This window comes from Podarcis bocagei (assembly GCF_964188305.1).
Source record: "Podarcis bocagei genome assembly, chromosome: 11".
Lineage (NCBI taxonomy): Eukaryota > Metazoa > Chordata > Lepidosauria > Squamata > Lacertidae > Podarcis > Podarcis bocagei.
The window spans coordinates 51,011,899-51,037,466 of NC_138136.1; the positions used below are offsets into that span (position 1 = coordinate 51,011,899).

Consider the following 25,568-nt stretch of genomic DNA (forward strand, 5'->3'; position numbering starts at 1 on the left):
CTCTCGTCGCCCCGCCCCTCTGGCTAGCTTGTCACAGCCCAGGCGAGCAAAAAGTGCTTCTGGAAAGATTAAAACAAACCCACCAGTGTGGGCGAGACTCCCTGGGAAGGCATGCCACAAAGCAGCTCAGTTAACTCGAGGAAGGAACTGTACCGCTCGGGCTGCTGCACAGTAACGGAATGCATTTAGTTAACACAAACATGGCTGCTGCCTTCAGAGCTGCAAACCGAGCCTTGTACCCATGTAAGTGAACAAACCGGCTGCATCTTTCTCCAAAGGGTCGTTGCAATGCCTATTTCCTTCCCCCTCTCTTCCTTACTAAGAGGATTCTTCCCCCACCCCGCAGAGGGGGAATGGGGAGAGTACCTTTTAACTGGGTTTTGCTGGCTGCCTAGAGAGGGAGAAATGAGGCTGCTCTTGCATTTTCCTTTTCCCGGGGTGGCGGGAGATGCGCTTTTGTTGCGGAGGTCGATCTCCCGGGGTCACTGGAGGGGTGGGTGGGTGGGTGGGAAAAGAGAAAAACGGCGTTATGCAAGCAGCATGTTGCAGAGGGCTCTGTCCGGCGTCTCTTATATAAGGACTTCTAGCAAATGCATTGCTTTTTTTGTTAAAGTGACAGCGCCGAAACGGCTTTTTTGCAATCCTGTGCAACTTTTTACGCGGAATCAGGGTAAACAGACAGGGCAAGAGAATTGTTCTTTTTTTTAATTATAGAAAAGCGTTTTCAGCACGCTTTGCATAAATCAGCAAAACAAGGCTAGTACCTGAGCGAGCGGAAAGGGAGCTATTATTTAAAAAAATTAAAAATCCACGCCCACCTGAGACCCGCAGAATGCACGCGCGGACTATATAGCCCTCCCAGGTAAGGCTAAAGTGCGCGCGGTTGGTTTTGTGCAAGCGATCGTCGGTTTGGGTGCGAAAACGAAAGGGGATCCGTGTTGCTGACGCCGAGAGCTTGTTACACAACGTGGCCGCCGGAGAGGAGAGTTTGCGTAAAGGGCTTAGCACCACCTCTGGAGAGCTTTGCATCCGGCGTGCAGCATCAGGGAAACGGAGAGTTCTAAAAGTGCAAACTGCAGGAAGTTTGTTGTTCTTCTGCTTGGAACCGTTTCACTTTTGGGTGTGTTTAAGTTTAAATTAAATAATTGCAACTGTTTTAATCTGGTGGGTTTTTTTTTAAATAGCTGTATTTTATGGTGCTGTAACCCATCCAGGGAACCTTAGGGTGAAGGAACAAATACTGTGGAATGAATATTGTCAACATTTTAAGAAACCAAAGAGATCTGCAGTTTTTGCAGACCTGCCTCTCAGCTGGATGTTGCAAGGCTCATTTTTAAATATGGAATTCGTGGGTTTTCTCCCTCCCCTGCTAGGTACAATCTTTTCCTTTCAGGGAAAACTCAGGTGGTGAATGTCAAAAGAACTGTAGCATGTTGGGAAGCCTCCAAGTTTTCAGAACTAAAAATATTTAAAAGGTGGGAGGGGAAACCAAAGCAGCCAATCTAACCCCTATAGTTGAATTTGAAGCCCATTTCAAGGCTTTCATACCAAACTTGCATGTATGATTATCGCTGTCACCTTTAAAGACTAGAATTGATCACAGTCTCTCACATGCACAACGTTTGGTGAATGGGCGCTGATGAAAAGTTTCTACCAAAAACAGTGTTCGAAAGTCTAAGCGCTTTTTGCAGAAGGGAATTTCATTAGTGTGAGCAGTTTCCGAGCTCTGGGCTCAGTACTGTGACTAAGATTTCAGATTAAAACTGCAGTGTGGAAAGAAAGGAGGACTTTTTCCTGCCTCCCCACTTCCAGCTACTCTCTGAAGACTGGAGAAGAGACCCTCTTCAGAATATTAGGGAGGTGAGCAGGGGAAGGACTGGACCATGTGAAAAATGAACATAATATTTTAGCTGCAGTTCATTCATTTTCAGTTTTGTATTAGTGCGCCCAGACATTCCATTGTTGCGCCCATAACCTAGGTTTAAGGTGCCCTTTAGCTCCTAGTTTTCATATCTCAGTTTCTAACACTGACCAAAACACAAAATGTTGAAAGTGTGATACTGGATTATGAAGGTTAGTACAGTGGTACCTCTGGATGCGAACGGTATCCGTTCCGGAGCCCCGTTTGCATCCAGAAGTGAACTCAATCTGTGCGTGCGCGGGTTGCAATTTGCCGCTTCTGCTCATGCGCGTGACGTCATTTTGACCGTCTGCGCATGTGCAAGCGGCGAAACCTGGAGGTAACGCGCTCCGTTACGCGCCCCAGCGAGCAACCCAAAAATACTTATCCCGAAGCTACTTCAACCCGAGGTATGACTGTATTGTCAGCTTTACAAGTGAAGGTGAGCAGTTTGCACTCCTGTTATCAACTGTGAAGTTGGTTCCCCCCTTCCCCAAGCTCTAGACCAGGGGTCGGCAACCTAAGGCCCATGGGCCACAAGCGGCCCATGGGGGTCGTTTAACCGGCTCATGGACCCCCGCCACTCGGTCGGCTCCCATGCACTGTGCTAAACCAGCATGGAGCAGAGCAGGGACTGCCTTCTGCAACGCTGGCCAGCTTCCCATTGGCTGCAGGAAGCTCCTGCAGCCACTGGGTAGCTGCGCATGCCTCTTCAGCGCTGGAAGGAGCGCTGGAAATAGTGTTCCTGCGTGCGCGCACTCCGGCCCACTGCTGAGTCTGCAGGACCATGAATCAGCCCAAGCCACAAAAACTTTGCCAACCCCTGGTCTACACAAGTCAACTGCCTACAAATGCAGCCCTTGTTGTTTTATAGGCAAATTTTAGAAGATCCATAATGGAGAAGCTCCGTTTGGGGGCGTCAAGTTTTGACCTCGCACAAGGCACCATATTACAACAGATGACTAAAGTATGCCTATTGTGCAGGCATCACTAAGTGGGTAGGCGGCATTGTGGAGACAGAAAAAACGCACAAGAGAAGCTCTAGAAATGGCCCTGGAAATATGCTTAAATTTAACAACTGTAGAGTGAAATAAACCACTCCTTAATTTTTTCCTAAATTCCTGACACCTGCTTATCGGGGGATTTTCTGTTGTGTTTATTTTCTGATTGCATTTGCATCCGTGTGTGCATCCGATTGCATTTGCATCTGTGTGTGCATTTTCGCGGCTGGTCTGTGACCGTATTAAGAAATTCATTCATTCATTCATTCATTTTCGAGGAAATGCTTTAGCTCAGTGACAGAGGCCGTTTTATGCATGGAGAAAGTCCCACGGTCAGTTCTTGGAGGTCACTCTGGACCGTTCTGGGCTTGGTGAGGACGAATCATCTGACTCCGTATAAGGCAGCTTCTCATGGGTTTTGAATGAACGAAATACCGCATTGCAAAGAAACAAACCAAGTAATAAACTAATTGTGGGTTGTTCTGTTTTCCCCTTGCTCTTGTCTAGTCACAGCAAGCAATGGCTGCAGTCGGGCAAGAGTCCAGCTACAAGGGAGATGTCAGTCAACAGCGACGGCAGCTGTGCAGGCCCAAAAAACCAAGCCTCAGGCACAACCTGAAAAGAGGTAGGGAGCTGTTGTGTGGGTGGTTCATCTGCACAGGAACTGATAAAGCTCTGCATATGGGTGTAGTTTAAACTGTAGAACCTCAGAGAAATTACATGCTTTTCAGAGAAGGGGGTGGGGACCCTGCGGCTGTGCAAATATTGGTGGACTGACAGGCGTGAGGGGAGTTGCAGACCACCAATATTTGGAGGGCAGCAGGCTTCTCACCCCTGCGAAAAAAATTTAAAAGTAATGTCAGGCTGTGCATACACTTAACAGGGAGTAAGCCCAATTGGAACACAGCGAGGCTTGCTTACAAATTAAAATGGCTCGGATTTTGGTGCCTGTTAAGCTAGTGTTACCCGTTGGCTGATGAGGAGTGAATATTAACGCCTCCCTTCAGTGCTGGATTTACGTATAAACTAAACAAGCTATAGCTTAGGGCCCCACTCTCTTGGGGCCCCCAAAAAAATTTAAAGGAAACAAAACTGGATGTGCATTTCCAAAATATAAAATAAAAAAACAAATAAAATAAAACCTACATACAGCAACAGTGTTTTGTGTTATGGAGGCTCCTATGATGTAAGTAATGGGCCCCGCCTGCTAGCTTGCTCCCTAAAATATCACTAGTTGGCTCATTTTTATATACAGGGTGCCAACATTCTGCTATTTATAATTATTAGTAGTTTGCATCATATATTTACACCTCTTATTTTTTCAGGTTATAGCAAGTTTCTAGAGACTAGATTATGAGTCTTAGTAAATTGTGTTTCTAAAGGAACTTTTGTTATTGCCAAATGCCAATGTGTTTGCATTATTAAGTTTGTTATGAATAAAAAAATCATTTTAAGTTAGCACTTAATAATAATTTCACTATTAATATACTTCTTAATTATTTAATTATTTTGCAATGTTATTTTGCACTTAATTATTTTGCAATGTTTCTAGGCCGCCTTTCAGAGGGCCTTTCCAAACCAATTTGGGCGTAAAATAAAATGTAAAACTTCAATATAGAGTTTCAGTACAATAACAGTAATTTAAAACGGGCACCCATTACGATGCCTTCCAAACGTGGGTTGGACTCCATCTCCCATCAGCCCAAGCCAGCAGGAGTAGCTGGGGGATGCTGGGAGTTGTAGTCCTAGCACTATGTGGCAGGCACCCTGCTGGTTACCCCCAGGTTAAAATATCTCACAGTCAGCCAAATAAGAAACAAACAAAAAATGGAAAGTGGAAGGCAGCAGCCCTTGTTTTATTTCGAATTGATGTGTTAAACTTATCCTCCTGTTCTCTTTTTTCCTATAGGAAACCTAAAACAGGGATCTTGATGTTAAACATGGGAGGCCCAGAGACACTTGGAGACGTCCATGATTTTCTACTTAGGCTTTTCCTTGACAGAGACCTGATGACTCTTCCGGTCCAAAAGTAAGACTTAGTGCTTTGGTCTGCCCGAAGTCGTGCTGAGTTGCTTGCTGTTTTAGGAGAGTTAGGAACCCTTTCTTTCTTTCTTTCTTTCTTTCTTTCTTTCTTTCTTTCTTTCTTTCTTTCTTTCTTTCTTTTTAAACACCTGGCTTTCTTTATTGTTTCATAAAATGTATACACCATTTGATTGTTGTTTAAAAACACACACCCTTAAAGCAATTCATGAAGAGAGCAAAGCAATAAAATGACCGGCAAAAGCAGTTAAAAACAACTAATGTGTTTTTCGCTCTATAGGACGCACCGGACCATAGGACACACCTTGTTTTAGAGGGGGACAACAAGAGAAAAAAAAATCTCCTCCTCTCTGCTGAGCGCCCCTTTAGCGAAGCGGCAGGAGAAACGGAGCCCCTTCCATTTCTCCTCCCGCTTCGCTGAAGGGGTGCTGCGCAGCTCTCCTTCTCTGCTGAAGCCACGAAAGCAAGACTCTCCCGGCTTCAGCGAAAGGAAGCAGAAGCCTGCGGAGCACAGCTACCCCTGAAGCCTGGAGAGCGAGAGGGGTCAGTGCGCACCGACCCCTCTCGTTCTCCAGGCTTCAGCGAAAGAAGCGCGGAGGGAGCGCTCCCTCTGTGCTTCGGAGGCTTTAGCTGAAGCCAAGGAGCCTGTATTCACTCCATAAGGATGCACACACATTTCCCCTTAATTTTTGGAGGGGAAAAAGTGCGTCCTATAGAGCGAAAAATACGTACTTAGAACATTTGTAAAATAATTAGCAATAAGCTAATAATAAATAAGCAATAAAGCTAAAAGCAGATTAAAACACATGCCAATCTGAGCAGGCTTTTGGTCAGGAAGGGTGAGGGTTGACTTCCCTGTCTTGGTTGGAATTTTCATTAGCTGACTTAAATGTGATGCAGGTAAGTGGAAAGTATTTGACACCTTGTGTGGTGTTGCATATGTCTGCAGGGACGCGGACTTATAAAAAATATGGGGGGGGCCCCGGGAAAGCTCATGAATAATAAATAAGCTCATGAATATGCAAATAAAGTGGCGCCGCCTCCTCGTGAGCGAATAGGGGAGAGCGTGCTGCGCCTATTAATCAGCTCCAGAACAGCTGATATGCGGGAAACGTGGGGCTAGCCGGAGAAGAGAGGGCTGGCTGGGAGGTGTGGCCGGTCGGGATTCCCCTGTTCTCGCGGGGGCTGAAACCGCCAGGAGGAAGGAAATCCCCCCCGGCAGTGCCTTGGCAGTGGCGGTGCTGCTGCGAAGCAGCAAGGCAGGAGCCCCCGCCCCCGGGGATTCCCTAATCTCGCGGGGGACGGCCGGGGCTCTCCGACTAGGGCGCGCGGCTGGCTGGCTGGCTGGCGAGGGAGCAGGTGGGGAGGAGGCGGGGGACGGCGGCGGCGCTCTGCTGGAAGGGCGCCCGAGATTATTGGGGGGGCTGAGCCCCCCAATTTTTTTTTGAGGGGGCTCGAGCCCCCTCAGGCCCCATGGAGTCGGTGCCTATGTATGTCTGGTAACATTGAAACGGTGCCTTCAGTTCCTGCAAATGGCTGGCTTGCAGTACCATGCCTTGCCAGCCAGTCTGTGGTTTCTAGGTGTGCTAACATGTGCATAGCTGCTGATGGCTCAATCTGAAATCTGTGTCCAGGGCGGCTGTCTACCAGCTCCATCTGCTACTCAAGTTGAGACCCTACCTGCCCATGGACTGTCTTGCCAGAGTGGTGCATGCTCTGGTTATCTCCCGCTTGGACTACTGCAACGCGCTCTATGTGGGGCTACCTTTGAAGGTGACCTGGAAACTACAACTACTGCAATCCAGCATGCAGTAGCTAGACTGGTGACTGGGAGCGGCCACTGAGACCACATAACACCGGTCTTGAAAGACCTACATTGGCTTCCAGTACGTTTCCTAGCACAATTCAAAGTGTTGGTGCTGACCTTTAAAGCCCTAAATGGCCTCGGTCCAGTATACCTGAAGGAGCGTCTCCACCCCCATCATTCTGCCCGGACACTGAGATCCAGCACCAAGGGCCTTCTGGCGGTTCCCTCACTGCCAGAAGTGAGGTTACAGGGAACCAGGCAGAGGGCCTTCTCGGAAGTGCCCCCCCCCCCCCCCGTGGAACGCCCTCCCATCAGACGTCAAAGAAATAAACAACTATCAGACTAAGGCATCTGAAGGCAGCCCTGTTTAGGGAAGCTTCTAATATTTGATGAATCATTGTATTTTAATATTCTGCTGGAAGCTGCCCAGAGTGGCTGGGGAAACCCAGCCAGATGGGCATGGTATAAATAATATATTATTATTATTATTATTATTATTATTATTATTATTATTATTATTATTATTATTATTATTATTATTATTGTTCAAGATGCTGGTGAACCGGATGGAGGTAAAGTGAGATTGCTATTGCTAACAGTCATGTCTCGACATTTCAGTAAGCTGGCGCCTTTTATTGCCAAGCGACGGACACCCAAAATCCAGGAACAGTATAGTCGGATTGGTGGAGGGTCGCCTATTAAGAAATGGACTGCTACGCAAGGAGAAGGCATGGTGAAGCTGTTGGATGAAATGTCTCCCCACTCTGGTATGTGAGTCCTTCCTTTAGGCATGTCCTGCAAATACTTTTTAAAAAAGACTCTGCACACATTTGTATGGCAAAAATACTCTCTTCCAAGCGGTGCATGTGAAAAAATCCATGTACAGTGGTACCTCGGAAGTCAAACGCCTTGTGACTCAAACGTTTTGGCTCCCGAACCCCGCAAACCCAAAAGTGAGTGTTCCGGTTTGCGAACGTTCTTTGGAACCCGAACTTCCGGCGTGGGTTCCATGGCTTCCGATTTGGTGCAGGAGCTTCCTGCAGCCAATTGGAAGCCGCGCCTTGGTTTCGGAACATTTTGGAAGTTGGACAGACTTCTGGAACGGGTTCCGTTTGACTTCCGAGGTACAACTGTCGTGTCCTAAAATGCGAGAAGCACAGTTACAGGGAGCCAGGCGGGAGGGCCTTCTCAGAAATAGCACCCTCCCTGTTCAATGCCCGCCCATCAGACGTCAAGGAAATAAGTAACTATACAGTGGTACCTCGGGTTACATACGCTTCAAGTTACACACTCCGTTAACCCAGAAATAGTTCTTCAGGTGAAGAACTTTGCTTCAGGATAAGTACAGAAATTGGGCTCCGGCGGCGCAGCGGCAGCAGGAGGCCCCATTAGTTAAAGTGGTGCTTCAGGTTAAGAACAGTTTCAGGTTAAGAACGGACCTCCGGAACGAATTAAGTACTTAACCCCAGCCTTTAGAAGAAATCTGAATGCAGCACTGTATAGGGAAGTTGTTTAATGTTTTATTTTTATATATGTAGGAAGCCGCTCCACTCAGGGTACAAATAATAATAATAATAATAGTTATAACCAGAGACAAATCCCTTTAGGGAATGTTGGGATACTGCCAGGGAGACGGGGGCATCAGGCAGGCCCCCAGCTGGCTCCAGCCACCAGCCGGCAGCCGGGCGATCACCAGTCTCCCTTGGAACAGCATCATACCGACACGAGCCTCAGATACGTTTAGAGACTCGGCACGCTCTATCAGCAGAGTGAATAAATCTTTGCACAACAGAAGTGGCGGACAGAGAAATGTGTAAGCATATTTACAGCATTTATTCAGCATAGTTCAGGAACAAAGGAAAAAACATGTCTGCTTCCCTACGTGTCCAGCAAACAGCTGAAAGCAAAAGCAATATACAGAACGGAAGTTCCCGGCAAGTGCTGGAAGTAAACAGGCATGTGACACACAACAGTCATGCCTGTTCCCTTTTAAGGTGGAACGGAACTATATCCTAACAGGGAAGAGCTGTAGCTCAGTGGTAGAGCATCTGCTTTGCAGGCCAAAGGTTGCAGGTTTAATCCCCAGCATCTCCAGGTCGGGCTGGGAATCATAGAGTTGGAAGAGACCACAAGGGCCATCGAGTCCAACCCCCTGCCAAGCAGGAAACACCATCAGAGCACTCCTGACATATGGTTGTCAAGCCTCTGCTTAAAGACCTCCAAAGTAGGAGACTCCACCACACTCCTTGGCAGCAAATTCCACTGTCAAACAGCTCTTACTGTCAGGAAGTTCTTCCTAATGTTTAGGTGGAATCTTCTTTCTTGTAGTTTGGATCCATTGCTCCGTGTCCGCTTCTCTGGAGCAGCAGAAAACAACCTTTCTCCCTCCTCTATGTGACATCCTTTTATATATTTGAACATGGCTATCATATCACCCCTTAACCTCCTCTTCTCCAGGCTAAACATGCCCAGCTCCCTTAGCCGTTCCTCATAAGGCATCGTTTCCAGGCCTTTGACCATTTTGGTTGCCCTCCTCTGGACACGTTCCAGTTTGTCAGTGTCCTTCTTGAACTGTGGTGCCCAGAACTGGACACAGTACTCCAGGTGAGGTCTGACCAGAGCAGAATACAGTGGCACTATTACTTCCCTTGATCTAGATGCTATACTCCTATTGATGCGGCCCAGAATTGCATTGGCTTTTTTAGCTGCCGCATCACACTGTTGGCTCATGTCAAATTTGTGGTCAACTTGACCAATGTCCCCTGCATAAAACCTCAGAGAGCTGCTGCCAGTCCGTATTGACAGTACTGAGCTCGATGGAGCAGTGCTTTGCCTGGTAAACGCAGAAGGCACCTGCCTAATACGCAGAGCTAACAAATTCTGCGGTATAGTTGCTGCGTTAAGCGGCCCGTTTCATGGCAAACATCCAACGGATGTTGTGAGGAGCATTGAGCGATGGTTCTCAAAGAAAAAGAAGGTGTAGCATGGCCAGAACGCTGCCTGTTCATGTTTGAACCAGCTCCAACAAGTCCCCCTGGCTGCTGATACTGAACACAAGCAGATCTGAGTGTGGCTCGCCGTTCCCGCCAAAACCGTTACTCCTTCCTTATCATCCAGCCTGAACTCAGGGGAGGAACCTCGCAAGTTGTTGGGTGGGGCCGCTGACAGTTGCTCAACTTGAGGGCGCCGGGGGAGTCTGGCAAAATGAGAACCTTATCAGACACTCTCTAAATGGTCCATTTGGCAGGCACCCAAATAACCAGAGTTCTATGGGAGATGGAACAGGTGGAACCAAGTTGCAACAGCACCTAAACCCTCCCCATTGGCAGACCCAGATGCAGATGTGTTTAGTTACCATGCATTGCCTGTCCATCTCTTGACCCGGTGATGTGTCAATCAGCCATTCTGGATCAAAGCCACCAGGCGGAACTTTGGTATCCGCAAGCACGATGCTTTTAAAAGAGACCTGCTAGCGTGGGACACAAGATTGATGTGCGTTGCACAGCAATTGCACGTGCGAACTGCGGTAATTAGACTAGCGCATGTAGATCATGTTCTTGACACAAGTAAGCACACTGCGAAAGATCTGAAGGCTAGTCTCCAACACTCCCTCGCCTTGTCAGGCAAGTCAGTAGCTTTTACTTTTTTTTTAAAAAAGTAAAATTAGTGTGTTTAAAAGGGCTGGGGAATTGGGAGCATTAAGTTAATGGTTTAGGGAGCCTTATCTGCTCCTGTCAGACCTCATCACTCCCTCTGATTTTACAGCCTGGCTTCCCCAGTGAAAGCCGCCCTGCCTTTTATCTATTTGTACACCCTTTGCATCTTAACTTTCACTCCTATTATGTCAGGCAGGCCTCTTCTGCTTCTGCCATGGCTGCGGGCTACTGGTTTTTTGCTAGATAAGTGCAAAGCAGGTAGGAAAGGGGAACAGCGCTTCTTGGAAGCTGGCTGAAGTCTGCGACTCCGACATGATGGAAGTCTTTGCTTCCTCGGAGTTCTGTTTAAAATGGTTAGTTTGTCTATTTTCTCCTTTCCAGCTGTCAAGGTTTCCTATTTGGCAAAATACAGTGGTACTTCGGGTTACATACGCTTCAGGTTACAGACTCCGCTAACCCAGAAATAGTTAAGAACTTTGCTTCAGGATGGGAACAGAAATTGTGCTCCGGTGGCAGTGGGAGGCCCCATTAGCTAAAGTGGTGCTTCAGGTTAAGAACAGTTTCAGGTTAAGAACGGACCTCCGGAACGAATTAAGTACTTAACCCAAGGTACCACTGTACCAATTTAGTGGGTCATTGGGAGTTGCTGTGATGTTTGCCCAAAGTGCTCCTGTTCTATTAAAAAGATGTGCAAACCAGCTGGGGTTTTTTCCCCCTTCAGTTTGAGGATTTAGGTCACACACAAACCCTCTACTGTAAGTTCGAAACTCCCATTGTTCTAGGTGCATTTTGCGACAGCGAATTTCATTAGCGCAAGCAGTTTCTGAGCTCTGGGCACAGTGCCGCACCTAAGATTTCAGATTAAAACTGCAGTGTGGAAGGAAAGGAGGACTTTTTCCTGCCTCCCCACTTCCAGCTACTCACCGAAGACTGGAGAAGAGACCCTCTTAAGAATATTAGGGAGGTGAGCAGGTGAAGGACTAGACCATGTGAAGAATGAACATAATATTTTGGCTTCAGTTCATTCATTTTCAGCTTTGTATTCTTGTTATTAAAAAAAAGGTATTCTGTTGTTGCACCCATAAGCTCCGTTTAAGGTGCTGTTTAGCTCCTAGCTTTCATATCACAGTTTCTAATGCTGTTGTAAATGCACCACTTGGAGAGCCTTTCAGAATTGTTGAGTTGGAAGGGACCGCGAGGGTCATCTAGTCCAGCCCCCTCTTTATTGTTTTTAAAAATGTTCATAAGGCAGAAAAGACACTCCTACAACTGGAAGGCACAGGCAATGTTTACACCAGCTTTTTTGCCAACCTGGTGCCCGCCACATGTTTTTACTACAACTCCCATCAACGTGTGTGATCCAAAACGTCTGGCGGGTGCCAGGGTAGCAAAAGGCTGCCTCGCATAATGTTTAGATCACGCTGCTCCACAGAATAAGGTGACCAGCCGTCTTCTGTTTCCAGCGCCGCACAAGTACTACATCGGATTCCGCTATGTCCACCCTCTGACGGAGGAAGCCATTGAAGAGATGGAGGATGATGGCATTGAACGGGCTGTTGCTTTCACACAGTACCCACAGTACAGCTGCTCCACCACAGGTGAGCTCATACCTGGAGTACAGACTCAATGCCCGGCCTCCAAAGGCAGGCCTTGGTCTAATCCAGGGGCCAATTCTGGGAATCTGCTTATTCTATGCCTCAGCAAGAATACGCAAGGCAGTATCAAAATACAGTGGTGCCTTGCAAGACGAAATTAATTCGTTCCGCAAGTTTTTTCTTCTTGCGAGTTTTTCGTCTTGCGAAGCATGGTTTCCCATAGGAGTGCATTGAAAATCAATCAATGCGTTCCTATGGAGACCGTCTGGGGACAGAGGGGAAGCGCCGCGCGCCTTCCCCTCTGTCCCCGGACCTGTTTAAAGCAAGGGGCGGCGGGGAGAAGATTGCTTCTCCCCGTTGCCTGCCCCGCAATCTCCGGGGACAGAGGGGAAGGCGCGCGTGCCTTCCCCTCTGTCCCCTCTTTTGAAGCAAGGGGCGGAGGGGAGAAGATCGCTTCTCCCCGTTGCCGCCCCTTGGTTCAAAAGGGGTCCGGGGAGAGAGGGGAAGGTGAGCACGCCTTCCCCTCTGTCCCCGGAGATTGCAGGGCTGGCAACGGGGAGAAGCGATCTTCTCCCCGCCGCCCCTTGCTTCAAAAGAGGGGACAGAGGGGAAGGCGCGCTGCGCTTCCCCGCTATCCCTGGAGCTTGCGGGGCAAGCTTCGTTTTGCAAAGCAAGCCCATAGGGAAATGCGTCTTGCGAAGCGGCTAAGAAAACGAAAAACTCCTTCGTCTAGCGAGTTTTTCGTCTTCCGAGGCGTTCGTCTTGCGGGGTACCACTTTAGTCTTCCTCTTGATTTTGAGTAACCGCAGTCCATTCTGCACATCTAGTACTACGGAACAGGCTCAGGTCAGGTGCTAGCATCTAGGCTTGCTAGAACCCCAACACGAGTTCTCCAGGAGTTTCCCCCCAGCGCTGCCTCGAGTTGCCTGGGATTGGACCTTCTGCATGCCAAGCAAGTGCTCTGCCACTTGCGCTCTACTTGGGCAGGAGCAGCAGCAATACTGTACAGGGTTCTCCTTTGGCTCATTGCACAATTCATGCTGGTCTTGCTTTATGTGAAAGTGAGGTGGCGGCTATGTCAGCAAGCAGCCAGGCAAGTATTTTTTTACTTAGATGTGGACGTGCAGCAGAAAATGGTATTCAAAACTTGATTTTTAAAAAATGGTTTAGAACCACTCAATATCAATTTCTGAGGAGCAATAGGCAGGGGAAATGTGGAACCTGCTTAGCTGTGCCACAGCCCCAAAATTATTAGCTGGAGGTGACCTTTTTCACTGTTACCACTCATGTTGTGGAATGCTCTCCTTGCTAAAATATGAGAGGCCCCATCAGTATTGGCGTTCCGCCGGCTCTTGAAGACATAGTTCGTTACATGAGCTCTCCCCCGAACCTCCTCTCTTAACTTGTTAATGCTGAGGTCTTGTTTTATTGCTCACTTTAATTGTGTGTGTCTGTTTCAGTGTTTTGTTGGAATTGCCTTGTGTATTTTAACGTGTGCTTACATTTTCTGGTAGCTGTCTTTATACTTGTAAACGGCTTCGAAGCCACTTGGGCAGTGTAAATTCGGTAACAGTAATAATTAACAATAATAATATGTCCTTTTTGAGCGGTGTATCTTCCTGGCGACACCAGCCTGACCACTGTGAGGGACTAAATGGGCCTTGGGTCTGATCCAGCAGGGGACTCATCCTTCACAGAGTCCCTGTATCCCCTCCTTCCTTACCACAAGTCGCCTTTTCTGCTCTTTTTGCCTTTCTGATGGGCTCATTGCTTTTGTCCCCTTCAGGGAGCAGCTTAAACGCTATTTATCGCTACTATGACAAAAAGGGGGATAAACCAAAGATGAAGTGGAGCACAATTGACAGGTGGCCAACGCATCCCCTTCTCATTCAGGTACGGAATTCTTAGTGGGAACCAAAGCGAGGAGCAGCGGAAACCGGCCGGGTTTGCCAAAGTGCCAAGCGTCTGTAGTGTCTGGGAGGGCAGGATGCAGGACAGTGTTTCTCCAACTCGGGTCTCCAGCTGTTGTTGGACTACAACTCCCATCATCCCTAGCCAGCAGGATGGGAGTCGTAGCCCAACAACAGCTGGGGACCCCAGGTTGGGAGAAACACTTGATAGGATCTCTCTGATGTGCAGTGAGAACGTAGGTTCCTCAAGGAGCTCAAGGCTGTATTTGTGAAACAAATAGATAGCTGAATAGGTCAGAGTTCTTACTTGGAGCCTTTCCCCATATTTTATAACCGTTTTTTGTTTTACTCTTATGTAAAAATGCATAATTGTTAGTTGGTGCATGCCTAGAAAGGTTGGAAGAAAATCTTGGTGCAACATAGGATATTATTATTATTATTTAAATGCATTCAAGTTCTCAACTCTGCTTGAGGATCACTGTCATGATTGGGGAGGCTGGCATTTGGACTTGTGTTTTATTTCTCCAACTTTTGCTTTTCAGTGCTTTGCAGACCATATCCAGAAGGAACTGGACTTATTTCCACCCGACAAAAGGAAAGATGTAGTTATTCTGTTCTCCGCTCACTCTCTGCCAATGTCTGTGAGTAACAGCAATCCATTTCCAAAGCTGCAAAATATTTTCTTAGAGGGGCAATTTTTTTAAAAAAAATCCTTGTTTGTATGATCTAATGATCCATTCACCAGTTTGCCTGTCCTTGCACAAGACCTGCTCCCTGCCTTGCAGGCCATCTTCCACCTGGCCTGGGAGGGTGGAGCCTGGACTGACTCCATCTACAAAAGCTGAGGCTGCTTTATTTTAGATCTTGTGATTTATATGGAAATTTTTCAGCTTGGTTGTGCATATCAAAATGTTTTATTTATTGTTCATGACTACTTTTGTTATGTTGTGGTTATGTATTTTTTTCTTATGTTGTAAGCCACCTTGAGCATGGTTTGAACTGCGGAAAGGCGACATACAAATAAAATTATGTATGTCTGTAGAGTGTCAGAAATACTGGGTTCTTCCTCTATCATTCTCCTGTGCCGCACAGGGATTTTTGAGATCTGTGGAAATTTGGTGCCATCTAGTGGTTTCTCTTTAGCACCGAAAATAAGTTGCAATGCTGCAGTTCTGAATTAAGCTGTCTGGAGTTTGAAGGCACAAATGTTGCTTCAGTGGAAGAACAAATCACTAGAAATTATTTTTTAAAATATCCCCCGATAACATATTGCATCTGCTTGAAATGCCTTGTGCCTTGTATTAAACTACGGTTGGCTCCTGAACGCCACAAACCCGGAAGTGAGTGTTCTGGTCTGCAAACTATTTTTGGAAGCCGAACTGTCCGATGTGGCTTCCGATTGGCTGCAGGACCTTCCTGCAGCCAATCAGAAGCCATTCTTTGGTTTCCGAATGTTTTGGAAGTCGAACGGACTTCTGGAACGGATTGCGTTCGACATCCAAGGTATGACTGTATCTCCCTAGGAAGTGGAATGAATAGCTGGGCCTCTCTGTCAAGTGTAGCTCTGTAAGGAGAATTAGGGTCTCCCAGCGACACTCAGCACCCTTGACAAAACTCCATTTCTCGGGATTCCTTGCAGGAAGCCATGGCTGTTTAAAGTGGCGTGATACTGCTTTAAACATATATAGTGCAGACAGGGGCCATAATTTATTGGGTATAAGAAACAATTGGTTCTAAGCTTAGGCTGGGACCGCATCTGATGGGATGCCTTATGAGTAATGGGAACCCTTTAACTGGCATGTGTTGCTGCAAAATGTGGACTAATTATGGTGGTTTGATAATGTAGTGTTTGTTTTAACCCCGATTGAGCTGTTTTAGCTAACTTGCCCTTTCTGTTCCATAGGTAGTTAATCGTGGCGATCCGTACCCACAAGAGGTGGGAGCAACCGTTCAGAGGGTTATGGAGAAACTCAACTACTCCAACCCGTATAGGCTTGTGTGGCAGTCCAAGGTATATTTCTATTTCATTTATTGACATCATTGGCATACTGTCCAGTGAAAGCCCGCAGGACAGTTAGCAATAAGCTTGTTCAGCTGTCGGAATTGGCCTGTGAGAGTAGATCCTGATAGGGATCTGACCCACAAAGCTTAAAAGTGTCCCCACGCCTGCTTTAAAATGTGGTGTATATATTGAATCACAACTTAATACAGTGGTACCTGGTACTTAATTTGTTCTGGAGGTCCGTTCTTAACCTGAAACTGTTCTTAACCTGAAGCACCACTTTAGCTAATGGGGCCTCCAGCTCCTGCCGCACCGCCACCACACGATTTCTGTTCTCATCCTGAAGCAAAGTTCTTAATCTGAGGTACTATTTCTGGGTTAGCGGAGTCTGTAACCTGAAGCGTCTGTAACCTGAAGTGTCTGTAACCCGAGGTACCACTGTAATCTCTCTCTCTCTCTCTCTCTCTCTCTCTCTCTCTCTCTGTGTGTGTGTCCTTTACCCTAGGTTGGTCCTATGCCTTGGCTGGGGCCTCAGACGGATGAGACGATCAAAGGGCTTTGCCAGAGGGGAAAGAAGAATATTTTGCTGGTTCCAATAGCGTTTACTAGTGACCACATAGAAACGCTCTACGAACTGGACATCGAATACGCGCAAGTCTTAGCCAGTGAGGTAAGCTGTTCTGCTTTCCTTGCCATTCTGCACAGTTGTAGGCTGAAGGCTTTAAGCCTGCTTAATAGAAAGCAGATCCCGTTATAAACATAGAGTCATAGAATTGTAGAGTTGGAAGGGACCCTATGCAGGCATCTCAGCTAAAGCATCCATGACTGATGGCCATCCAGCCTCTGCTTAAAAACTTCCAAGGAAGGAGAGTCCACAGTCTCTGGAGGGAGATGGTTCCACTGTCCCAACAGCTCTTACTGTCAAAAGTTTTTTCCTGATGTTTAGTCAAGAAATCTCCTTTCTTGTAGCATGATGCTTATTTCTGTGTAACCATGTTTAAAATAGGGCTGTAGGCTTTGTTTCCAGGGGGCAGCCATGTTTATCTGCTGGCAGCCAAAACAGCAGAGAATTTATGTGGCGCCTTCAAAACTTAACAGATTTCATTGGGCACAAGCTTTCGTGGATTACACTCCACTTTCATCAGCTGCCTGCACGAAGTATTATTGTGATTTAAAGACAGGTAGGTAGGTAGGTTCTAAGGGACGCGGGTGGCGCTGTGGGTTAAACCACAGAGCCTAGGACTTGCCTAACAGAAGGTTGGCGGTTCGAATCCCCACGACAGGGTGAGCTCCCGTTGCTCGGTCCCTGCTCCTGCCAACCTAGCAGTTCGAAAGCATGCCAAAGTGCAAGTAGATAAACAGGTACCGCTCCGGTGGGAAGCTAAACGGCATTTCCATGCGCTGCTTTGGTTCGCTAGAAGCGGCTTAGTCATGCTGGCCACATGACCCAGAAGCTGTACGCCGGCTCCCTCAGCCAATAAAGTGAGATGAGCGCCGCAACCCCAGAGTCGGTCACTACTGGACCTAATGGTCAGGGGTCCCTTTACCTAGGTAGGTTCTGCGATTTTGTGTTGGCACCCTTCACCATCCAGGTGCCCCTGCCAGGGCCTGTTGGCTTTTGTAGTACAAAACACTTGAAGGCACCAGGGTGGCAAAGGTTGGCTGTGATGGTAGAATAGTCCCTCACCCCCAACCATGTTTCAGTCTGTACCTGTAATTCAAGATGGTGTTTCTGATTTAGTCCATGAAAGTTCATGTCATTAGAAATTTATTCGACTTTAAGGTGCCACCATACTTGGTTATACAGTGGTGCCTCACAAGACAAAATTAATCCGTTCCGCGAGTGTCTTCGTCTAGCGGTTTTTTCGTCTTGCGAAGCAACCCTATTAGCAGCTTAGCGCTATTAGCGGTTTAGCGGCTATTAAAGGCTTAGCGGCTATTAAAGGCTTAGTGGCTTAGCTGCTAAAAGGCTATTAGCGGCTTAGCGGCTTAGAAAAAGGGGGGGGAAGGCGAAGCAAGCCCATAGGGAAATTCGTCCTGCGAAGCAACTCAGAAACGGAAAACCCTTTCGTCTAGCGGGTTTTCCATCTTGCGAGGCATTCGTCTTGCGGGGCACCACTGTATTTTACATATTGTCTGTTTACAACCCAACTTTTCAGCCAAAACTAACCCCTGAGATTTTGCTCTCATTTGTAGAAGTATTTCTATCTGATTAAATGTCAGTCTGGTATACAGCGATGTAACACTTAAGTGGACACCAGGCGTTCAGGGCTCTGTATATGTAAACAAGAACCTTGAATGCGGCGTGGTAGTGTATGTCTTAACAACAATTAAAACTCAGCACCAAGGAACTAGACATTAAAGACGAAAGGGTGTGTGCGTGTTGGGTGTTTTCTCCTGCTCTCTGTTAGCGGATGACACAGTCCAGGATTTAGGTTATTTCCTCTTGAGAGGGACAGGATGGAAGCAGCTACATGTGACATAGCAGGTTGGCTGTGATGGTTAAAATGACCACCAATAGAAGCAGCCCTTTTCACTGCTGTGCTGTTGGTTGGACGCAAGCACTAAATATCAGTGCAGTTTGCAAATGGAAAGCCATATTTGGGTAAAAATCCCGGGGTTTGGGTAGCAGAAAAGAGTTGATGTAAGTGGGTTGGTTTGGCGGGGTTTTTTTGGGGGGGGACCATTTCCCCAGTCCCTTGGCAATCAGACAGTGTGTTTGCAGATTTTTCCTAAGTGATTTCCAGGGTGCTGGAGGGACATGGGACTACAGCAGCAGTGGGGAATCCGTAGCCCTCCAGATGTTGCTGAACTACAACTCCCATCATCCCTGACTGTTGGCCAGCCTGGCTGAGGTTGATGGGAACCAGGAGTTTCACATCATCTAGGGGTGCCACAGGCTCTCCATAACTGGACTGCAGGAAAGCTCCTGTACTGCTCTAATAACGTATGAACTCGGCTTAATTCTACCTCATTAATTCCCGTTGCTCTCTGCATCATCCTTGAAACAAGGGCTTTGTCTGAGGGCTATGGACTTAGTGAGATGATACCACGTGTTAAACCATTTGCTCCCTCTCTTCTTCTCCAGTGTGGAGTCGAAAACATCCGAAGAGCAGAATCCCTTAATGGAAACCCATTGTTTGCCAAGGTAATTCCACCCCTTTTGAGTCTCTCGAGTCTCCTAGTTAGGGATGGCAGACATGATTCCCATCCTTGTCAATTTTACAGGGGTTCAGCTTTTTTTCTACCGCTCCTGTTAAGTAAGAGGAAGGGATGTAGCTCAGTGGTACAGCATCTGCTTTGCATGCACACAGATGGAGCAAGGTTGAAAGCAAACTATTGTATTGGTAGACCATGTATACCTGAAGGAGCTTCTCCACCCCCATCATTCATCCCGGACACTGAGGTCCAGCACCGAGGGCCTTCTGGTGGTTCCCTCACTGCGAGAAGTGAGGTTACAGGGAACCAGACAGAGGGCCTTCTTGGTAGTGGCGCCCACCCTGTGGAACACCTTCCCTTCAGTTGTGAAGGAAATAAGCAGCTATCTTATCTTAAAAAGACATCTGAAGGCAGCCCTGTTTAGGGAAGTTTTTAATATTTAATGCTGTACTGTTTTTAACACTTGATTGGGAGCCGCCCAGAGTGGCTGGGGAAACTCAGCCAGATGGGCGGGATATAAATAATAAATTATTATTATTATTATTATTATTATTATTATTATTATTATTATTATTATTATTATTATTATTATTATTATTATTTTATTATTATTATTATTATTATTATTATTATTATTATTATTATTATGTGAATTCATCCGTCACAGCTCAGTAATGTCTACACTGGCTGGCAGCAGTGCTCTAGGGTTTTGTATGGGGCCATTCTGGGCCTTACCTGGACATGCCTGGGATTGAACCTGCGACCTGCTGCATGCAGTGCAGTTGCACCAGCACTGATCTCTTGTTCAGGTGTGGAGAAATTATTGGACTGGGTTTTCTAGTTCGGCAGAGCAATCCTGACTCCTGCAGAGATAGGGAGGAGGATTAGGCTAGGACAAAGGAGTGTCTTTGCTAGGAACCCCCCCCCCCCCAGTCCACCTATGGAAAGTTCCACAGAGTAGTTGTGTCCAACCATCAGTGCTTGGAGACAGCAAATTCAAAGCTCCCCTAATTGGGATGTGAATAGGTGCTAGGGGAGGCTAGATGTACAATTGCAATCGGAATAATTCAGCCCCCGTTGCAAATCAGGTTTATTATCAAAATTGACAGACTTTCAGCTGTTTTGCAATGAGCAAATCAAAAGCAGTTGAAACTTCGGTTGCTTCAAGTGGTTTCCCCAAGTTCAGCTGAAAACGCAATAATAGTGAGACTGGAGAAGCCAACATAAGTTGCACTTTCAGCTGAATTTGGGAAACCACTCGAATATTTCCGATTGCCACTGTATTAGAGATTTAATTCTTCCTTCCTCACGTTTGTGAGTTCAGCAGAGTGCCATCCCTTTGCAGCTGAGAAGGGAAGCTTAGTTTTAGCCTTTTAGTTTAAGTAATCCAGGATGCTTTAAGGCAGTCTGGAATTTCCTGGTATTTCCCCCTTTTCTAATCCTTAAAATAATAATTACACAGATAGCCTTGTAAAAGATAAAAAATAACATTTACTAACTCAGGATACTTGCTGAAGAGCAACAGATGCAGCAATTTGGTTCCGGCAGGCTTAAAGAGGGTCTCCTCTGTGGGGTGTGCATGAAACAGGGCCTTCTCAGTGGTGTCATCCAGGCTGACACCAATTTGTTCCCTTCCTGACTTCCACAACCAGTGGAACCAGTGCCACCCAAGCATTTAATTAATAAATGCCCAAGATACTCAATGGTCTATTGAAACACACCTGGAAAATCTTGTGAAGGGAATTTTCCATATCATACGTTTTTAATCTCAATTTGGCCTTTGATACTCCCTTGCATCAATAAACCCAGCAACAACAATAATAACAATGGACATAAATTGTAAGATCACCAACTTGCACTTTCCTTTTTGTTGGAAGCCTAATGTTTGTGGTTTTTGTCGTTCGTTTTTTTAAAAAACATTTTATATTATTTTACTTCTTTTCAGGCCCTCGCAGACTTGGTCTCTTCCCATCTCAAGTCGAACGAAATCTGCTCCAAGCAGTTAACCCTCAGTTGCCCGCTTTGCGTGAATCCCACTTGCCGAAAGACAAAATCGTTCTTTACCAGTCAGGAGCTGTGATGCGCATTTGCAGTGGGTTCACCTGACCCTGCGGATCCTGCCCTGTGCGCCCGTTTACACTGCTTTCTTTTGCCCCGCTCAGGGCCACTTCAGACGGGACGATTAGCCTCTTCTGTGTGATAAGAAGGGTCCCAAATGGGGCTTGCACTGGTCTGAAGGAGGGATGAATCTGAAATCTTGGTATTTTTATTTTTTGTTTCTATGGAGGGATCTTGCGTTGGAAGGGAAGTAACATTTCAAAGGGTTTCATCCTGCCGGGGTTGCTGAGAACACACTTGTCTTCCTATAAAGGCATTCAGGGGACTCTTAGCACCTTGCAGTATCAAGCTTGGCACTGAAAAACGAGCAAAACTTCTGATACTTATGAGCTGCATATATACTGGAGTAGGGTTCAGCAGTGATGTTGAATAATAGCGACTGGCTCAATTTCAGCTTGCAGGGACTGGTTGCTGTCCAGGTTAGTTTAATCACTTCTAGAAGAACTACTCCAAGGATCTTGACCTGAGAATTACAACATAGATCTCTTAATATGTACTTGTCATAAAAATAGTATTTTAAAAATCCTTCCATGTAGGATACTACTTTTTTCCCCTATGTGGTGTGTTTTGTTTTTTCGCGCTTGGAACTCTGCAACTAACCACACTGACCATCACACTGCTGATACTGGTTTGTTTCAAATCAACTGACACCTTTTTTAAAGCATGTATTTGTTTTTTTTTTTTTAAAAAAGGTTTTTTTTGTGGGGTTCGTTCTTCCCCTCCCCCCCCCCACCCCAAAAAATGCAGAATTGATTCTGCACCAGCCCAGCAGCTTTCAGTTCCTTTGACAGCAGAGTTATCCAAATTGAATGGACGTGCGATTTCGGTGGTCTCGGTGGCAGCGTCTGCCCAATAAGCCAAAGATCAAGAACTTGTGCCCCTTCAGATGTTGCTTGACTCCCACTCCCATCAGCCCCAGACAGTATGGTCCAGTGGTCAGGGATGATGGGAATTGCAGTCCAACAACATTATGAGGGCCAGAGAATCTCCATCCCTACAAACCGCCCAGATCCTTGGCCTCATAAGCCTTCCTGAACTTTCAGGCCTGCCATTCAGGCTTGTCCCTTGGCGCCCAGTCAGGTAAACAAACCACCTTAGCTTGACATCATGGTTTGTTTCTCTGTAAGGAGCCAGGATTCATTAAGCCAGCAACGAAGTTTGGGTTGTTAGGGACAAACCAACCGCGACCCCTAGTTCTGACATCGCACCAAGAGGCATCCGGCTGGTCCACAATATGACATATTAAGCCAGGGTTCTCGGCTTATCATCATGGTCAAACTTGGCCTTTGTACAAAGGGAAAGCTTTCTATTTTTTCCCTTGGAAAGCATAACCTGTCAAGAAATCGCCGTAGCTTGGGGCGGGGGGAAGCTACATTGAGACAGCATTGATTGTGTGTGTGTTGTGGTTCAACGAGTACAAATGTCTCTTCATAACTTCTGGATGAGACTCTGGGAAGCGCTGCATCCATATAACAGCTTGGACCTGAGGAGTGACTCCTCTTTTCTGGCCCAGGAACCACATTCAGCCTTGGCCAATCCTTTGGGGACTGCATATCAGCAGTGGGTGTGGCCAGCCACTCATTCTACCTGGAAGACAGGTAAGGCACACAGGCCCCCCCCCGATCTGTGAAGATGAGCTGAGATGTGGGGATTATCACACCACATCATACATTCTATGATTTATTTTTGCTGTTGCCAAATCAAATTCATAGGTGGTTGTTGGAGCGTAAAACATTACTGGGAGGGGGCGGTTCTTGATCAGGCCTCCAAAATAGGGGCTAGCCACCCCCATCCCAGCTCCCATAAGCTGAGGCTAGTTTCAGCTGGAGACCTTCAGTAATCAAGTTGTGCAGGCAATGTTTTTATATCTATGTGCATAAGCACTGATGGTTGTGCAGTTCTACACACAAAAGGTGCAGAGTATGTGCAAATCAATGGGAAATTCTGAGCTTTGCTCAGTATGGGTAATTGCCAACTGACGTCGGAGAATGTGTGAATCGATCAGTGGTGTCTTTTTACATTGCTCAGTTAATACACATAACTTGTGTGCAAATTTTGTATGCCACTTGGGGAATTATTCTAGGGGAGAATGTGAATGTTACCTGGTGAGCATTGTCCGTTTTGCATATTCTCCACGGCTGTGCTATGCTTGGTACCAATGTGATCTGGACATGGTAAAATAAAAATCCACTATTGATGACCTCTGCATATTCTGCACACCTCTGGTTATGTGTACAGCCATTGGCGTTCGCAAACCTACATTTCTGAAGTTGGGTTAACCACAGTGTGTGTGCATGGAACACATTGGAATGGATGTGTCAGTTTGAAAAAAGCAAAGGTTTTTTACTCCTTTGCCTAGTCCTCAGACCTTAGTTGGCACAAAAGAGTCTTTGAGAAAGAGTATTCTTGCAGAGTATTGCTGCTTTTATTCTTAAAAAGTCTTCTCCATCCACGACCGACAGCTTTTACACACACCAAACGCAACCAGCTTTCTACCATTCAACCAACCCACGCCCAACACTAACGTTGACCACTCTATACAGGTACAATTTGGTGAAAGGTTGCATGAGTCATTGTAGGCCGCTGACTCATGCTGACTTAGTTCTTTTAGTATTAAAGAAACAGCAGCTAATTTTTAGCCATGACATGTACCCTTGCAAATTGCCTGGCTGATGCTTCTGAACTGGAACTGTCAAGAAATTCAGGCTCGATATTTCCGACAGCCTCTTACTTTAGATCATTCCAGTGGGGAATTTTAGAAATGTGCGTCATAAGGACTTGCTAGTTCTTGTCATACATTACGTCAGGTGCATGGTAAAATTACGGAACCAAGAATGACACCTGGGCACTTGCTTAAAAGCAAAGTTTGGTGCTTCCTGGGAAATGTCAACCTCTGAAATGCCTTCAGGATCTCTTAAGAATTGCCAGTAAATGTAAAACATTCACCAGGCTGTTGACACCCACAGCAGGTGCCATTTGTCCTCCAGTGGTAACTGCTCTACTCCAGAAGCTGCCCTGTTGAATGTAGACTATTGTGAGAAGCGAGTGCCCTTCCCATTTTCCTCCGTTGCTCCTGTGTTAGGAGCCTTGTCTCTTTTAAACTAGCGTTCTTGTCTTCACGGAGAGCTTCCTTTTCTTTGAACAAGCGGGAATATGAGGCCGTTCTTCAGAGCTGCGTTATAGATCTGCTTATCGCTTTCTAGCTGTCAAGCCACTGTGGTTTTTGTGGTATTTCTATGGATGCAAATTGATCTGGATTTAATTCATGTTGTCAATTAAACTCCAAATGATCTATTAGAGCGTTTTTTTCTTTTTCAAATGGTGGTGAACACGCGAGACTGCTGGTGGCAAGCTTGTACTGTTGGTTCTTGGCAGGCAGAAGATTATACATTTCCTTGAGTCAAATAAATAAAATGTTGGACTCTGTCTCTCTCTGTTTTTTTTTAAAGAGTAAGTATGGATAGGGTAAGGATGCAGGTGGCGCTGTGGGTTAAACCACAGAGCCTAGGACTTGCTGATCAGAAGTTTAGCGGTTTGAATCCCTGTGGTGGGGTGAGTTCCCGTTGCCCGGTCCCTGCTCCTGCCAACCTAGCAGTTTGAAAGCATGTCAAAGTGCAAGTAGATCAATAGGTACCGCTCCAGCGAGAAGATAAACGGCATTTCCGTGCGCTGCTCTGGTTTGCCAGAAGCGACTTCGTCATTCTGGCCACATGACCTAGAAGCTGTATGCCGGCTCCCTCGGCCAAAAAAGCGAGATGAGCGCCGCAACCCCAGCGTCGGTCACGACTGGACCTAATGGTCAGGGGTCCCTTTACCTTTTATGGATAGGGTGAGGAAGTACGTTTTATGCTGTGGGATACGATTAGGAAACTAATCCTGCTCCCACATCAGTAACTAGTTTTGCTTTAGAACCAGGATGGGAAAACGCTGCCTCTCCCAGATGTTGTTTGACTACAACTCCCATTATCCCTGACTTGGCCATGTAAGCAGGGGCTGATGGGAGTTGGAGTCCCAGCAACTCCTGCAGAGCCACATGTTCTCTAGGCCTTAGGGAGAAATGGGGTGAAGGGTGACTGAAACCCACAAATCAACTCACCAGCCTAATCTTGTTCATAGATGCCACAGCCCAGACCTGTAAGCCTGGAATGCTCTCCTGAGACAGACAGATGCCAGCCATGTCGTAACTGTAGACATGAGCAAACTTCGGTTCTGGGTGGTGGGAATTTTTATGTATATAGGATGATAAAGTTTCGTAAAGCTTCACATTGATCATAATTTATAAAGCACACATCTTTGCAAGGAAAAGCTAAAACAACAACAACAACAAATACATTATTTACACCCCACTCTGGGTGGCTGCCAACAGAATATTAAAAACAC

The 25,568-nt window shown here is 46.5% G+C and overlaps 1 protein-coding gene across 3 annotated transcripts; it reads left to right on the top strand.

Moving 5' to 3' along the window:
* Window positions 1–24,613, top strand: FECH (ferrochelatase). Of its 3 annotated transcripts, none has more exons than XM_081213073.1 (11): window positions 1–243; window positions 3,409–3,526; window positions 4,811–4,930; window positions 7,367–7,515; window positions 11,868–12,002; window positions 13,786–13,892; window positions 14,452–14,550; window positions 15,813–15,920; window positions 16,417–16,581; window positions 19,000–19,059; window positions 21,016–24,613. In XM_081213073.1, the coding sequence occupies exons 1-11, from the start codon at window positions 180–182 to the stop codon at window positions 21,148–21,150; spliced, it is 1,260 nt and encodes a 419-aa protein (XP_081069199.1). In that variant the 5' UTR covers window positions 1–179; the 3' UTR covers window positions 21,151–24,613. The 3 variants fall into 3 exon arrangements, with proteins under 3 accessions (XP_081069199.1, XP_081069200.1, XP_081069201.1); XM_081213074.1 differs by having other exon boundaries at window positions 3,415–3,526; XM_081213075.1 differs by lacking the exon at window positions 1–243 and adding an exon at window positions 594–862.
* The last annotated feature ends 955 nt before the right edge of the window (window positions 24,614–25,568 follow it).